The 18,310-nt window shown below is 40.7% G+C and overlaps 1 protein-coding gene across 3 annotated transcripts in view; it reads left to right on the top strand.

The window, feature by feature from the left end:
• Nucleotides 1-18,310, top strand: part of pbx4 (pre-B-cell leukemia transcription factor 4) — a 30,979-nt gene that overhangs the window by 9,807 nt on the left and 2,862 nt on the right. For 2 of the 3 annotated variants that reach the window (XM_056752585.1, XM_056752584.1), the window contains 5 exons: nucleotides 12,155-12,399; nucleotides 12,500-12,690; nucleotides 13,276-13,411; nucleotides 14,214-14,370; nucleotides 18,195-18,281. In XM_056752585.1, the coding sequence (XP_056608563.1) occupies nucleotides 12,155-12,399; nucleotides 12,500-12,690; nucleotides 13,276-13,411; nucleotides 14,214-14,370; nucleotides 18,195-18,238 (773 nt within the window). In that variant the 3' untranslated portion in view covers nucleotides 18,239-18,281. The remainder of the gene's footprint in view (nucleotides 1-12,154; nucleotides 12,400-12,499; nucleotides 12,691-13,275; nucleotides 13,412-14,213; nucleotides 14,371-18,194; nucleotides 18,282-18,310) is intronic. The other variant, XM_056752586.1, reaches the window with a different exon arrangement.

Genomic DNA, 18,310 nt, shown 5'->3' with positions numbered 1-18,310 from the left:
CTTTTGGTAGTTTTGAAAAGCCTTAAAAAAGTACAAAATGTCCAGTATCTGTCCAGAACACCGGTGAGTTATGATTTAAGCCTAATTTACTAGCATCTTGGACACTGCGTTCGCTATATTGCCAGTTTCCAGGAATAATAATTTTTGGACTTTTGTAATACTTCTGTAGTTTCTCATTACTTGTCATTGGAGAAAAAAGTTTTAAATGGCCTTAAAGATCCAACTGGCCACAGTTCAACACATTTAAGTTTTATTCTGTGTTAAAAACTATACGAGAGAACTTTCATAACTGTGTAGTTAATGTTGCCGTTATACAGTCTTTCTTATGTAATGATTTTTTTTGGAGATTTCCAGTTAAAGATTGTTCTTATGTTTGATATTAAACCATATAGTTGAAGTATTTTTGCCTGAAGCATTAAAAATATAATCTTTGGTGCCAAATTCTAAAATATTTTGGCAGTAACAAATAGTTGAGCGTGCATGGTAAGCTTCAATCCGTTGCCTACATATTTCAGTGTGTAACTTAAAGAAAAAGTATGGTTTTATGAAGATTTCAGGGTGAGCCAGCATGGCCTCAAATCCTTGTTTAACCAACCTGGATGAACTTATTGACTGAGGTTTCGTGCCCGAAGAGATAATTGAGGCTTTTTAAGTGTCGTTCGTTTTTGAAAGCCCCTAATTTGAACCCTCCTGTAAAATTTTATGATTTGTTAGAAAATCTCAGACTTTTTTACGAGGTGAAGCCCGCAGGCCTGTAGGTAAAAGAGCCAGTGGACTGTGAAGGCTTTTTACAACTTGAATAAACCGCAACAGACACACACTCACAGTAACATACATGTACGCGGTGATGTCGGTTTCACTTCAGATACCATCATATGAAAACAGCCAAATTCATAAAACCTGCCTCCCTAACATCATCATTTCACGTTGGCCCCGTTTCATTCGGCTTTTCTTGTGTGGTGCTCTGTCACTCAATCTGTTTTCCCCTCCTCTGCTCCAGGAGTGAGAAAGATAGAGTGTGAAGGGGGAGAGGGGAGAGAGAGACAGCGATAGAGAGAGATTGATGAGGCAGTAAGAGCAGCAGTAATTACTCTGTGTCCATTCCCCACGCCGGATTGGCAGACGGCTAATATCACACAGACCCCTGGCCCTGACAGGCGCCCCCCTTCCCCCATCGCAAGGTCCAGAACGGTGGGTGGAGGGGGCAGCGTCACCCCGAAAGCTCGGCTTCATCCTAATGTTGTGTGGGCCGAGCGTCTTTTCTCTCATTAGGTTATTCCTGGAGGAATTAGGCCTTTTATTAACACTGGACGACCAGAATTGAACGATGAGCTTTTGACTGCAAGGAAACATTTGAAACCGTACAGGCCTTTTGAGTTGATACGTCAAGTACTTCCTGTTCTAGTGTTTGTTTACTGGAAAAATACGTTTATTTTTCCATTCATTTTTTAGTGTAGAATGTTGTCTCTGGTCATACTGGGCATTTACATGAAAAAATACAAGAATCTATAATGTACTGTAGCAATGTCTGCTTAAACATGAAGGTGTTGTATGACGTGTAAAACAAGCAGTCACATTTCACTTTGTTTTGTTGTGTCATTACAATAAAACAATAGATTGACTTGCAACTAAGTCTCACTTGACAGCATCACCGCAGACGTGCACAGGCGCGTGATGTTTAAAGTGCTCGCTCTTTTAGTCACTGTTTATCGTAATAGTTTCCTGTCACTTTAAACGGCTGTCTAATGATGAAAAGGTAAACAACATTAACACTGGAATTATATACCATCTGCATGAGTAAATATCTCATCTCAACAAAAACCTTAAATACACCCCAACGATTTGATTCCAGCAAACATGGAGAAATCTAGATGTTGTCTCATATCAGCCTGAAGCAAACCTGTGTGCCTGCATGACGTGCAGCTCTGAGAATAAAAGCGGCAGATCCAGTCTTTGTGAAGCGCTCTCGCTGGAACTTTAAATTCAAAGTCTAGTGTGCTATATTCAGTACTCTGCTATTAAAGCGATTGTACATCCTAAGTAAAAAATCTGTTATCTTTGATTCTTCCTCATGCGGTTTAAAGCCTGTATATGACTATTTCGGCTGGGAAACTCAAAAGATGAAATTTTGAGAAACGTCTCGTTTTTTCTCTTTGTACTGTGGAAGTCAATGGGGACCAATGGCCTGTGGTTACAAACAATCAAAATTAAATAATTTTTGTTTTTGGGTGAACTGTTCCTTTAATGGGATACTTATACTGTATTGTGACTAAACCGAAGCAATAAGACATTTTTAATATATTTAGTCATTTTCACAAATGATGGCGATACAGATTGTTTTTTGCAAACACACATTATTTTCTCAGAGTAATTATTTCAGAGTATTTTTGGCATTTTGTAATATATTAAATTATGTACACATTGGTCAGCAAGCCTTCCTGGTTTTATGACCATTACAAAGCCGTTATTGGTCGTCCAAGCCCTTTTTTTTATTTTTTTTACAAATTTTACAAATGATGCATCCTCATTTTTATAAACGAGTGGTTTGGGGTAAAATAAATTAAGTCACTGTATTAACATCTAATTAATTACAGTCTTGTACACACTTCACATAGATTTAATGAAAAATCTGTTAGACGTTTGTTACTTTGATAAATAACCGAACCCCGTGTGCGCCGAGCGAGATTAAGCACTCGGGAGCGGCAATTGCATTTAGCCGAGGCGCGTGTCAAAATCATGCGAAATGAGAATATCATGGAGATGTCCCTTATTGTCCTGGTCTTGGGACTAGTGTTTGAAAGAAGCCCATGTTTCTTTAATTAAAGATATGTAAATGTGGCCTCAGCTGGATTACATTAGCCAGCGTGGCTACGGCGAGGTGGGAGAGAGTCGGAGCCCAGCACCTAATCCAGAATAATTAAGGATTAATTACAATTGATGGGAGGCGTCCATACCCATGTGGAAGTGTCTCCACTGCGCTCTGTGACTAATCTAGAGCGCTGGAGAGGGGATTTGAGCAGTGGTGATCTGTCAGGACTCTCTGAGTTTGCTCTCACTTTAAGCTTGTCTTCAGGCATGGAGTTTCAGGTTGCAGTGCATGCCATTTGGATTGAGGCATTAGCCTTTTGTTAATCTAGAATAATCTGTTTGTCTCACGCAAAGGTGTCAATACGGTCTCACTCACCAGACGCTAGATAAAGGTGTTTGCTAAGACAAGCATCACTATTGCTACTGCTGACACACTATTGTCTGTGCTGGATGAGTTACGCACCACGGGTTGAGAGACGTTTGAACAAACCTTGGACCCAAGAATAAATGCAAAAAAAAATGCTATTTATTCACTCTCATGTCTTTCAAAACCTGTATATGTCTCTTTCTCCTGTTAAACACAAAAGAAGATATTTTCAGAAATGTTTCGGTGGTTTTGAGTTAAGACAATGATGTCCAATGTTGTTAGATGATCAACATTCTTCTGTAGAACACAGAAGAAGATATTTTGAAGAAAGTTATACAGGGTGAATGAATTTTCATTATAGTCATGATCTCAGTTGCTTAACATGTTTAACATACTCAAAAGATTGACTTTTCACCAGATGCTTAGTGACAAATCTTATAGATTTGCATTTGTAGATGGATCTATGCTTATCCACCATTAAACATATTAATAGTGTATAAAGACCTGTGATTGAGTTTTACATGGTCGGAATGGAAATATCTAGACCCGTAGACTAGTTTGCACACGTGCTTTCATGTGGCTCACATCATCTCTGAATCCAGCGTGTATCATTACTGCCCCTAAAAGCTCAAAATCGTGAGGCGCTTTCTAGCCTGTGAGCAGGCACAGTTGACCTCGAAAAAGATGATTTTTGCGCAGTTCAAGCTTAGCAAACCAAAGTTATGATTCTGGTCATGTCATGTTTAATTATTGATCGAAAATATGCTGTTTAATTGGGATTTTTGCATTTAGAATTGTCTGCCTTCCCCCATTCAAGCAGATAGGACTGTGGACTTGCTATGACGTAAATAGCTGCCCAGAGGCGTTGCAAACATGGCTGCCGAGTGGCACGACTTCCGTAAATGGACTTTGGTTATACACGTGGTTGTACTTCTGTGGAGCATTGGCGTTTCTGCGCGAAAGCGCCCTCTGACTTTCGGATGCAGCTGCATTTAACCATACTTCACTGACAAACTGTGCATAAAAAATCGTAGCCAACCGCCAAATCGTGTGCGGTTTCATTAATCGATCAGCCCTACTCAAAATAAGGCAAAAAAATGTGTTTGGATTGCAGGAAGCATGCAAGGTGCTGTTATACAGGCTTGGCTTTGTAAATGTGGCAGCTAAAAAAAGCAGTCCAGGAACACAGCGTGCCGTTCACCTGTACACACATTTCAACACAGTCTCTTTCTCTCTCGCTCTGTTTCTCTCTCTCTCTCTCTCTGAGGTGCAGCGGGCTAAGGTTAGTTTACACTCCCCCTCAGTGCAGCCATCCGCCACTCTCCCCGGCCCTGTTTGCTTCTGTCATATTTCTCGTTCGCTTGTTATAAATGGGAGCCGCTCCTCTGATCTATTGCTTAATTGCCACCTAATTTGCATAACAGTGCAAATTAACGACCTCTCAAATGAGCGTTCATTTTTCACAAGGTCTTTAGGAGCTCCTTAAGAGGCGGTGCTAATTAGCACAGGAGGCAGCTGTGCTGATGAGCCGGGGAGCGGGCAAGAGGGGGGCGTGCCGGTAGGACGTATCGCCACGGCAACAGCCTCTTCCTCCTCGTCTTCCTCCTGCAGCGAAGTCTTCTTTTGTCCTCTGCTGGTCCTCCGTCTCGCCCGAACGCGCCGAAAAGGGCTCACCTGCGCAATGACGTTTGACCGGTCGCCACGCGCAGAGTGAAGTACTGGCGCTCCGCTCGGTGAAATGCTCGTTGAGTTAATTAAGAGCTGATAAATGACACGTTAGACCGGACGGCGTGTTTGCCTAAGGTGGGAGCACTATTCACACCCTAATCGGATCCGATTCTGTTGACACTGACCAATGACCACTCCCTACGGGAAGCAGAAAGGTGCGCTCTCACGTCACTGGGGCGAGCCACCAGGTGCATGCTACACGGGTCCAGTAAATATGCCCACAGACGCTGCTTAACCTGAGCGGCTTACTGCACGAGGTGACCCATGAACTTAGCAGTTTTACGCCATGCTGGTTTGTTTAGAAAAACAGGACACATGATGGTTTGTGTTTGGGTTGTAATTTAAAATGCTGATTTCTCCCATTTGGTTTTTAATTCCCTTCCCTCATTTTGTCTTAGTTGCTTTGTGTATGGTCTCTGAAGCTTTGACCCCTGCTGTCTGTTGGTAAGCCTGTTGTTTCTGATGTCTGTCCAGCCCTGATTCAGCATCTAAAGTTAGCACTTGTTTCATGTTTTCAGTTGTGTTACCAATGTTCTGCGGTTTGAACGCAACTTACAATTTGATGTGTGCAGAGCTTCAGGTTTCTTAGGATTTTTTTATGCAGTATATCTGAGATGTAAGCATTTTCAGAAATGGGTGTAGGGTATGTTTATATTAGGTGTTCTTTTAGAAACATCATCATTTTATTAATTATTCACACAGGAAAGAATTAATATTATAACTTGCAGGATAAAAATAAACAGAGTTATCCATTACTTACTGAAGGAGAGCTGGCTTAAGGGTGTTTTTTAGAATACTCATTCCTGAAATCTTATGAAACGGAATGAAATATTTTAGACAAAGCAAGTGAATTTATAAACTACTCAAATACCAATGTTTTCCCACTAAAAATGATCTCACTTTCAGAATGATGATGTCACGTAGCATTATTAGTTGGTGTGATAAAATAATCAAATCGTCATGTGTTGTTGAGACAGGACTATTAACTCATTCGCCGCCAGCCTCTTTAAAAAAAAGTTGCCAGCCTACGGCAGCGTTTTTGATCATTTTCACCCAACTTTAATGGCTCACAGTAAATTTTCTGTAAAGAATATATGGACAAACAATATGTCAAATAAAAGAACAGAGTCTCAGCTTTTAAACAAAAGAAACCGTATTCTAGTATCTTCTTTTATTCGATTTTATCCAGGGTGTCCGCGGGTCCTTAAAAAGTCTTAAAAAGTCTTAAATTCCATAATGTGAAAATAAGGCCTTAAATAGCATTAAAATGTCTTAAATCCGCGTTTCAAAGGTCTTAAAAATCCAATCAGACCTACACCATAAAAAAAATTATTTTCGTTTTAAAATCATGTCATTATTAGGATACGTCTATTTCTAAAAAAAAATAGGCGGAACCGCAACTAACGCATTAATTCGCGGGGTTATTTGCTAGGCGCGTGGACTGGATATAAGCAATATCTAGCTTTAACCATGGGGAAGCTTTAACCATAATGAAAACTGGTTACATAACCCTAATTTTGCGCCGTGGTTAAGACCATTTTGTGGCAATGCTTTCGAAGTCAGGTGTATATTCTGCAAGAAAGTTTTAAAACTCGGAACAATGGGGATCAAAGCTTTGGAAACGCACATGCAGTGCGAAAAACACAAAGCGGCTGCGGAAACCTGTCGGAGAACACCAGATATTTCTCAGTTTTGTTCCGTTGCGCCCTCCTCAGTACCACTGAGCACTGATCCATGCCTTACTCCGGCATCTGCATCAGCTTCAAGCACCGCGGTTTCTACACCAACAGACATCCGAACAACGTTTGGCGCCACCGCAACACTCAGAGCCGAGGTACTGTGGTCTCTGCATACTGTAACAAAGCACCAGTCCTATAACGCTAACGATGCTGTCGGGGACATTTTTCGAACTATGTTTAACCGATCTGTACAGTAAAAACCCAATGTTCAGGTTATTGTCATGCAGTGTACATTCCTCATGTTACTGCTGTGCAGTTTTTTTTTTGTTGGCTGTCAATTTTCTGCCTAACGATTAGTCAGTCTTTGCACTATGTTTTGCAATTTATTGTTCTTTCACGCTTTCAATATGTCAATAAACAATGTGTGTTAATGATCGTAATTGGTGGTATTGTTTGCTGTTTGCAAATTTGTTGGTATGTGTAATCAAGTAAGATGTTATGGGAAGGAGGCGGGAACCGGCGAACATTCAACAATTTAAAAAAAATAAACAAAACAATACAAAAATGAAGGTATAAGCCAGCAGCCCCTCGCGGACGCCTGCTGACCACACAAAACAGAAACAGCGTCGTCGCTCCACCTTTTATGCTTCCGCTCCTCTGTGAGCTGAACTGGTCCCTCGACCTCAGTATAAAATTGGTCTTAAATTTCATTCTGCATGGTATTAAAAAGGTCTTAAAAAGTCTTAAATCTAACTCTCAGAAACCTGCAGATACCCTGTTATCACTCCGTAGATGTGGGGAGGTTTCTTCAAAAATGCATCATTTTGATTAAACAGCTGAGATAATTAAAGTTTTTTTGTCAAAGATTCGGATTACACTCGGAACAATCATTTAAAACCGCTAAAACGTATACATTCTCGGTTCGGGGATACTGTACTTTTTCCCAAAGATGTGTAATAGCGCCACCTGCTGTACAACAGTACAAACACTGATTGCCGTAAAAACTCATCTTTGGCGGGGAAGCGGTTTTTTTTTAACAAGATAACTCGTCAATGGCGGTAAAACATATTTGAACAGTCCCTTGAGGAACCGGACGAAAATGGCAACGAATTCACTCTTATTCACGCAATTATGTTTTTGTGCTCCCAAGAAATCTAACAAGATTTCAATCGTGAATAACTGTAAGCCAAATATTTCACCCGCTCTATTAAGACACATTCGAGGGGACATGAAAATGTTCTGCATTGTAGGAATGACCCTCATATTTCAATCTGACTCTTAATGGCATTGCAGTCGTTTCGGGTTTGAAGATAAATTCGCCTTATTTACATCCCACTTGGCTATCAGGTTAGCATGTTTGTTTGCGTTCATGTGGGCGTGCTTTTCAGCGCGAGTAAATCCCTCCCCCGTCGCCATCACCTTCCTCCTTTTGATTTATTGGCCGTTGCGGTCAAAGCGCTGTCATTTCCTAAGTATCGCCCTACACGGCCCACCATGACGATGATCAAGTCTTCCTCCGTTTCTATCTCTGTCTTCCTCGCTCTCTCCCCGCCCCCTCCGCTTCTCCATCTTTTCTGCTTTTCCGTCTCCTCCCTGCTATTTTATCTCCTCCTGTGACTCCCTTTTGCTTTTTCCCCCCACTGTTCTCCTCTCCTCTTTTCTCTCCTTACCTTCTCTTCCCCCCTTCTGCTCCCTCGCTCTCTCCCAGTGAAAGGCTGAGAATACCCAAGGGAGCTGATGCAATTAAAATGCTAATCCTGTCTGTCTACAGAGAGAGGTGGGGGGGCTGACAGCATGAGGGATTGCGGCTCACATGGAGAACTCGACTGAAATGGAGAACAGAGGATGGGGGGAGGTAGCTGGGGGCACGGAGAGAAAGAGAGAGAGAGAGAGAGAGAGAGAGAGAGAGAGAGAGAGAGAGAGAAAAGGAGGCGGGTTATGGTGAGGGAGAGCGGCTGGAGCGGGGGGGGATTGTAGGAGAGAGAATGCGTTAAGAGGTACAGAGAAAACAGAGACTGTCGAGGCCCGATGTTAACGCAGCCGTGATGAACAGACCATTCCTTCCGTAACGCGCTGAGAATGACAGTGTTAATATAGCGCACCCAAAAGCGAACACGGTACCTCGACGCATCACCTGCGCCGTACCTGAAGCACACGTTCAGTGCGAACGCGAGTGATTATGCATGCAGTCAAACCCAGCTGGGTTCTCTGAATATTTCATAGGACGACTCGCCAGGTTGCTGGCGGCATTCGGCTCGGACGTGCGTCTGGTTTTTCTTTGCGTCCGTCGCAAATGAGGGAATTCCTCCTCGCGGATCTGCGAGGAGGGGGCGTGCGATGATGCCGTCGATCATTCATAAATTTAATGGCAGGATATTAGCGCAACTTGGACAGATGCACCACATTAAAATGTACATTATCTCATTAGCATGGCGGTGTGTTTGTATTAATGAAGTGTGCTAATTGAAAGATTTAACAGGCTGGCTTTATTAATCTCCTTAAAGGCACGCAAACATTTAGACGGGCGGCGTTTGGGGTTTCTCTGGTCGTTGGAAGACCGACCGTGGAGTCGGAAGAGTTTACTGCAAAGCTATTATAAAACCTATTGAGCCGTGGCAAAATGGACGCTTTATTTATGGAAACATTATTATGGGTTTTAAAATCAAGGCCAGCGATAAATTGTAATATGAAGGGGTATTAGTCATTTAAGGAGTCCATGCAAACTAATGGCAAACGTTGCGGGTTATTTGTGTTGCTTATTTGTGTAATTATCAGTAATCACAGCTTAATTGAGATAATGAGGCTAAAGAAAAGACTGTGTGCTTGAGGGAATCAGCTGGAGGCAAGACTTGTAATGGATATTGTGGGTGATACTCTTTAGGGAGGTGGTAAATTTCACTCTATTGATTGTGGGGTTGTGGTCATAAAAACAGTGACCCTCCCCTCACCCGTCAGGCTAAACTAAGTCTACACACTTCTGCATGTTTGATTCGGGAGCCCGGAGGCAGTCCACACACACTCTATGCAAATGCAAAAACACAGATATTTGAGTAATGCATGCGGTTGGGTTATACACATTTAACATGTGGTGGTAGTAACAAACCTCAGCATTCATTGTGTTCCTTTTTTTAAAAAGAGTTGTCATTAAAACAAACATACTGTCTATAAATGCATCAACAGTTTCACAAACTTTTATGAAGCCGATTCTCTTAAAACTATTGCTCCACCGTGCAGATCCATACAAATCTAGTATTAAAACCCAGCAGCAATCATTTTTTTGCCGCTATTTCTGTTGGGAGCTTAAAGGGGACATTACTTGCTTATCTTCAGGTGGGTTAAAATGAAATGTCACAAAATCAAGTGATATGTCATTATTATATTGAGTTGTTACTCTTATTTTCAACACAAATGGGTAAATGTATAAATGTGTCCTATAGTTTGACAGCAAAAACTTACAATGAAGATAAATCTCTCTGTTTTTTTTATATGCTAAATTTTAATATTAATGCAATAAACAAAATGTAAAAATAAATAAATGTTAATACAATATATTTTACAGAATGTTTTCAATTTTTTGCTATTTCAAACCATAGAACATAATGGTATTTTTGGCATCTACCCAAATGCAGACGTTTCCGCAACCAGTATTCTGTTTTTTATGCATTTGCTTAATAGCTGATTTTTGTTTGTTCTTAACTCTTAAAGTTAAAGGAACAGTTCACCCAAAAATGAAAATTCGGTCTTTATTTACTTGCACTACATTCAAGTTTTTGCTCTGGTGGACACAGAGAAAGGTATTTGGAAGAATGCTTGTAACCAAACAGTTCTTGGCCACCATTGACTTCCACAGTAGAAAAAATGACATACATTTCTTTGTTCTGTCGAAGACAAAAGAAGATATTTTGAAGAATGTAGGAAAGCAAACCGTTCTTGGGGAGTTTTGACTACTATTGTCATTTTTCCTACCATGGAATTCGATGGTGACCCAAAACTGTTAGTTTTAAAGCTTTCTTCCAAATATCTTTCTCTTGGTTCATCAGAACAACGAAATGAATGCAGGTTCAAAACACCTTGTGCATGAGTACATGATGACAGAATCTTTATTTTGGGGTGAACTGTTCCTTTAAGGATTGCAGTTTTAACCATTAGGTGAAAACAAGTCAAAGAAAAGTTAACTTTGAGTCTCCTGCTGGAGTTCTGAATGAAATAATGAAATCAACTCCCAGAAGCCTTTGCATCCAGATAAGTTTTGAGCCTTCAGATGTTAACAGCGTGACTTGACAACGCATGTACACAAACTTTGCTCACACAAAAGGTGTTGCTTTCTCAACTCCACGAAAACACTCATGGCAGTAGCGCACACGCACTCCGAGACGACTGTAATGTACTTGAGAAGGAAAAAAGGCATTCTTCTTTATTGTTTGACTTTGGGGAGTTTTGCTGGCTGAAAAAGAGAGAGGTAAAGCGAGGGCTGGTGAATCGGGGTCATTAGTTCAGGCGGCTGGGTCTGCTGCATTCCTGAGCATGGAGAGGGGGAGAACCAAAAGATGGAATGTGACTCAAAGAGAAAGAAAGAGAGGGAGGACCTGAGCCGAGGGACCCTGAAGGGGCAAGAGAGAACAAGAAAAAAAGAGCGCTTGCCAAGGGAAAGAAAAAGTTTTCAACGAGAGGAAAAAAAGAGGGGAGGGAGAGCTGGAAACAAATTTTTAGCTGTTACTGGGGGAGGGGGAGAGCTGAAGTCATTAAATGTGTTATCAGTTAAGGGAGGACGGGAGAAAAGCTTTGATTTTGATGGTACGGCCAGAAGATCCACATTCACTGAAACATACGTAAACAAGTAGATGGCTTTTTTATTTGTGTTCGGGTTTGTCGCTCTTTCACATCACAAGCTGGATGAACAAGTGCGCTAATAAAGTCACCATCACAGTGCTCGTGTAGGAATGTTGTAGATCTGCACTTCGTGTAGTTCATCCGGTCTGAAGTGTCTATTGTCTAGAGGAAACACAAACGCTCTTAAAGTGAGCTTCATAGAGGCACGTATGTCTTTACATTATCTTTCTTACACTCTGGCCTTCGTTGCTGCTCAGGTCTGCTTGTGCATATGTATGGCAGCGTGAAGCTGGTGCTTGTATAGGTTTGTGAGCGATGGGCGTGTGGCGGGGAGCTGACAGGGGTCTTGCTTTAATTCAGTGTCGGAGAGGTGTGTACTTATGGCCGCTTGTGCTTGTAGTGACAGCACATGCTCTCCTATTATTGAAACCTGCTTTCCAAACACTGGCCTGTGAAGGAAGTACATTGCTGCCCTCTGCTGGAAGAGTGAGGAATTGCATATCTCTATAAAAAAGACCTACATTTCAGTTGTTTAGGAAACAAGAATGTGTGACACAGAGCTTATAGTATACAATTATGTGAAGCATGATTTTGAAACGTTGATATGTTACGGTGGACGGGGCAACCCGAGCGATATCACATAAATAGAAACTAACTTGTCTGGCGGTCACAACTGACTTTTATGCCTGAGCTATTTTGTTAATATCATAACTAAATTTTAACATGTTTCCGTCTTTCGCAGTGCTGAGCATCAGAGGCGTACAGGAGGAGGACCCCCCAGACCCCCAGATCATGCGTCTGGACAACATGCTGCTGGCCGAGGGCGTGTCCGGGCCCGAGAAGGGCGGCGGCTCAGCGGCAGCAGCCGCAGCTGCAGCGGCGGCCGGAGGATCGCCCAACGACGGCAGCATCGAACACTCCGACTACAGAGCCAAACTCGCACAGATCCGTCAGATCTATCACTCCGAACTGGAGAAATATGAACAGGTGTGAAAAATACACGCTGGATTCCTGGAGGGGGTTTAGGCCTGAGATAATGTGATTTGTTATGACCTATATTGATCTTCGGGTTTGTTATGTAATGCAGGCCTGCAGTGAATTCACCAATCACGTGATGAATCTGCTGAGGGAGCAGTCCCGCACACGGCCCATCTCACCCAAAGAGATCGAGCGCATGGTGGCCATCATCCATCGCAAGTTCAGCTCCATCCAGATGCAGCTGAAGCAGAGCACCTGTGAGGCCGTCATGATCCTTCGCTCTCGTTTCCTTGATGCCAGGTGGGTCGTGAGCGTTTATTTTCAGCTTCAATGCTGCCTTTCATAAATGTAGAAATAAGACTTAAAACAGTAAACCCTGATAAAAACTGGATTATATTTGAATAAATATGATTATACAGCTGTGGAAAGAATTGAGAGAGCATTTCCAATTTTCATTTTAAATTAGCATTAGCAATGTGAAAGAGCATGACTATACACATAAAGCATCTTTTCTTTTTTTTCACCTGTTTGGTTTTCTACAAATAAATGCAAATAGAAAAAAAAAAAAAATTGAAACGTGAGAAAAATTGAAACAAAAATTATCATTTTAACTAAAAGCATACCTAGAAATAGTACATTGAGAACATCTGAAAATAACTTTGAAATGGTCTCTTAATTATTTTAGTGGCCGGATAACGGAATGATATACTTATTATACATCATATCCTAATTCATTCTTATACAAGAAAATGAAATGATGTATTTTAGTAAATTAATACATATACAAATTAAATTTAAAATTGTATATTTAAGAAAATGAATTTAAAAAATATCGTGTTTCGTATCTTGTCGATTAAACAATTTCTACACCTTCTGTGTCTTCAGACGTAAGAGACGCAACTTCAATAAGCAAGCAACGGAGGTGCTGAATGAGTATTTTTACTCTCACCTGTCTAACCCGTACCCCAGCGAGGAAGCCAAGGAGGAACTGGCCAAGAAGTGTGCTATCACTGTCTCTCAGGTGAGATGTCACCTCAGTTCTCTACAGATCTTCTGCTAGAGATTTCCTGGAAATCCCTGCGTTTTTCCAGTTATACAGGGTGAAGAGTATCGTTGGTTACTGACAGTAAATGAAAGTGTTTATGCAGTAGCTAATAATAGACTGCTGACAGTGTAATTTTTCAAGATATTATATTAATGTCTACTGAAAGTAAGATGATGTTAGTGGTTTAGTTTAACAACATCATGAGGGATGCTTTCATGCAAATAAGTTTTCTTACACCAATGAATGATAAAGCATGAATTTGAAGTTCATATTCAAAGACCACTCACAATGTAAACGTCACATTTATGATCAAGTGCTCCTAAACATTAACAAAAAATTCTGCTTAAAATGTGACCAATGGTAAGTAGAAGGACTTAAAGGTTGTGGGATGTATAAACAAATAGCACAGAACCAGGTCGTGGGAACTTTTACTGATATTTTAAAATAGATTTAGCTCAGCAGAACTATTTGTAGAGAAGCAGAAACACTGTACTCTACTTGGTGCGATACTTCACAGCAGAATTAAACTCCACAGCAATGATAAGAGCTGAAAGCGATGCAAGACTATTAAAGTGACATTCTTAAACATAAGCTGAAATATTATTTATTGTAGTTCCTTTAGCTCAATTGGTAGAACATTGTGTTAGCAGAGCAATGGTTGTGGGTTTGATTCCCACAAAACACACATACCCATATGGAAAAAAAACATCTGCGAAGAAATGCAGAAATGTGAATGTAGTAGGAAGATGAAATGCTGATTCAATTTGTTTCACCGCAGGTCTCGAATTGGTTTGGCAACAAGAGAATTCGGTACAAGAAGAACATTGGTAAGTTCCAGGAGGAAGCGAACCTGTACGCCGTTAAAACAGCCGTGGACGCTGCCAATGTGTCGGCACAGGCCAGCCAGGCAAACTCTCCAGCAACACCCAACTCAGGTACAGTACACACCAGCCCCCCCAACATCTCTAGCTGAAATCACACAACCGTACAAACAGTCAGAGCAGCAAACTATTTGACTCAAACCACACTCTTGATTTGACTCAAACCACACTCCTGTCTAAATGCGTTTTATTCGCCATTATTCCTCTATCGCTTTCTGTTGTGCTGTAGCTCATGAGTTGTCTAGACTCTTGTCTACACTTGTCTGTCCACGATCTGCTTTAATCTGAAGATGGTTGTTTCTTTGGTATGTGCGAAATGTAGTTTTGGGGAAGTTGTAGTTTTTCGACGGTAACTGTTGTCGTGATTGTAGCTAGGTAACAACTGTTTTGTCAACACCTGCAGGATTCGGCACGCCCATAAGGCTTTTGTTTCTGCTGGAAATGGGTGATATGACTGTTTATACCATTAGATGATAAAAATGCTTTACAGATTATACTGCGATAGAAGATAAAATAGCTGCTTTGCACTTTTTACATGGAAGAGCGACATAGAAAAGAGAAATAACATGAAAACACAGAGCAGGATGTGTCCAAACAGGCCAGCTCGAAGAAACACTTGTTATATATAGGTGTTGCTTAGAACAAGGCAAAGCGTTGCGCTGTGTAGTTGTTTATGGTCGTCAAGCAACATTTCAGTTTCATGGTTATTATGGGATTTATTAGGTGTGTGTAATGCCTTGCATCTATTTTAAAATGTTAGTTTTACGAAGTCTTTTGTTTGAGAGAACGTGTTTCAGGTTTGTTACAAGTGCACTGGTGTATCACGCATCACTCATTTGTTACGAATAAACACACCTTTTGTTTCGCACCCATTAAGTTTAAAAGAAAACGAGAACGTAATCATAGGAGATAAAGTACCTTTCGTTTCTTCGGTATTTATTTTATAGAATGATCCAAAAATAGGCCCCGCCACACGATTGTTTAATATCAGAATGATTTCCCTGTGCAGTTTCTTCAGAAATAATCTGTTTGTCTGATTACAGAAGTATTTATGCATTTAGGTCACATCTCCCATTCACATTTTTTGTCATCCTCTCTTTTTCACTGTAAACAACTGAAAAGATAACCAGTGTTCTGAAAGTTAAAGGCTGATCCACACTAAAAGATTTTCAAAGGCTGACCAGGGGCCGGATTCACAAAAATATTCTTTGATTATTCACAAATCATATGTCATTTATTCACTCTCGCCTGCTCGTGAGGTAACTGTATATATTCATTTATACACTAAACTTTATTTTATTCAATAAAAAGGTTTCTGTTGAATTTAATTGCAAAAAGCAAAAATATATATCAGAAATGTTTCCCTGATTTCCAGAAGACGCCCATTCAAATGCCATTCAGTGTAACAATCTTGTCAGGCATATTTACAACAAAAATCTATTTATGACATATTAAAAGACTAATAACCGTCACCCCAAATGCTAATTAGTTGTAGTTTTACACAATCAAATGTAATATGCTCCCTTATTCTTTTATATATTTTAATATGTAAAAGTCAGAAAAAGCAAGTTGTTTGAATTTGTACATAAATATTATTTTACACTGAATGACAATGCAACATTATTTCAACAAAATGTTGACATTTGATTTTCCAAAAACTTAACTGAAACCATGAAGCAAACATTTTACTTAAGGTACATATAATGTGCCTTTCTTTTGTTTGGTACATCTTAACGTCTTTGACCCACATATATCAGTACGTTATAAGTTAAACAGCATTTACGATGTTAGCTAAAATGTGCAAGCGTTACAAAATGATATTAATTATAATACTTCTTGTGTGTTACTACTCCATAATATTTGTGACCCTCTCCGTTTCGAGTCACTTTGTCCCAGAATACAGGTGAAAAGCACTCCGTTTTTAATAATGAAAGTGAAAGTAATGGAGCTAGATCTTATCATTGTTAAATCGATATAAATATTCCTCAATGGCCCGTAAATGTTCAAAATAACAATTCTGGCTCAATACCAAACACATCACAAACAGATATATTAAACAGCTTACCTTTTGACATTTAAGACAAATCTTAATTTTAAGATGACATGTACGACAGCTTTTGTGTCGAGGTTGTAGATTTTTTTCCCCCTGAGGTTAATCTTGATAAAAAATTAAGATTCCTAACGTTTTTCTTAAATTAAAAATTAAAACCTTTCTGTTTTGTGAATCCGGCCTCAGATTTGTTAAATGTTGAAGACCACAACCATGATGATTTAACACATCAGATTGTTTAAATTCAGCCTGGTCATCTTGTGATGTGCAGCAGCCTTTCCATAGCTTAACCCGCTAGATTTATTCACCGTTAAATCATCAATACTGTGTAAACTTTAGTTTTCTCGTCATATACACAAAAAAGCAATGTAATACACTCGTGCGCATCCAGACACACACATTTGGTTAGTGTAGCTGAACCTCTATTTGCTAAGGATGCAGAATGAAGAAGGTAGGTGAATGAACTTGGTATTGTCTTTTTTTCACCTCCTGCCATCTCCACACATCCTGTTCAACATCCTGCAGACATCTCCAGAACAATGCACCACGTCATTCAGAGGAAGCCGTATGACTTAATGTAAAGGCCTTCTCAGTGTTGTTCTGCTCGAGTTTTTCTTTTTGTTTCTAATCGACGGAAATAGCCATACGGATTATAAGCAGCGTCTTGGATCGCGGAATGCAGCTCGACTTGATTTTCACGCCCGGCTGTGATTATAGGCCACACACAGTTTTACCTCACGTAGGTTTTCGAAAACCCGACCCCGGCAAAGCTGACGTGCCTGACCGGCTGCGTGTATTGCCCGCAGGGTCCTCCGGGTCCTACACCCTGTCTCACGCAGGGGATGCTTACCTCGGCCTGCGCTCTCTCAACGGGGACGGCATCAGCGGCGCTCCCGCTATGCAGCAGCAGGTAGGCGCTGAGGACACGCCCCTTGGCCTCAATGCCCCTCCCCTTTGATACCTGCTCACAGTGTCCTCCTCCTGTTCGTCCCCTAAACCCATCTACCTAAATCAGCCTTACCCTGTAAACCTCTCCGCCGTCTTTCCTGTAGGTGTGGTCTCTTTGTGAGTCATCCAGGTCCGTCCCTAACCAAACCCTTCGTCTACTTCCTGTTAGCTTAATTCTTTTCTTAGATATCCTTTTGGTTAAGAATTTATTTTAAGGTTTCCTTGTTACAGTGTAATTCTACATTTAAGCACCGAGTAATATATTTTGAGAGTTCTGGGTCACCATTGACCACCATCGTAGTTTCTTTTCACTATGGTCGTGAATAGTGACCCAGAACTGTTCGGTTACAAGCATTCTTCCAAATATCTTCCTTTTCTATTATCTGCGACTTGAACATGCAGAAGATTTCACATATGAAGTATCCGATAGACAGCCGGTTGTCTTATCTGATCTCTACACTTGATTGTTCGGCGCTCGTTGTAACAGTGCAGTACTGATGTTTTACTGTCAGGTGAGGTAAACGAGTGAATGCTAATATTGAAGTGTGAATTATAGAGGGAGGCACATGAGCGATAAGAGTGAAAGCTCTGTATCATAATACACATGTATTGTAAAAGCGGTGTAATAATTACAGTATTACAATATCCCTTCCGCATAGTCAACCAACCTGTTTGAACAAGAGAGAAGCAGCGTTCAACTTAACCGTGCGACCGGATAGACGGTCGTATCAATATACATAAACAACCCATAGACAACAGAGCCAAAGATCGGTTTGCAGATATCACAACACAACGGTTTATGTCTTGAATGTAAACATGAAAATCTCAAGATTAAAGTTAAGTTGCTTCATAAAGCTCATGTGATGTGTCTGTGCCACAGGTGGATATCCTGCACCGTGCTACACGCCTGACGGCAGGCTATGAAGATCTGTCAGGAAGTCCCCTTTATGCCCCACACCGTGTAGACGTGAGTATCGAAAGTTGAAAACGCTGAGA

Source organism: Triplophysa dalaica, chromosome 7, assembly GCF_015846415.1.
Source record: "Triplophysa dalaica isolate WHDGS20190420 chromosome 7, ASM1584641v1, whole genome shotgun sequence".
Lineage (NCBI taxonomy): Eukaryota > Metazoa > Chordata > Actinopteri > Cypriniformes > Nemacheilidae > Triplophysa > Triplophysa dalaica.
This window is presented reverse-complemented; position numbering and strand designations above follow the sequence as displayed.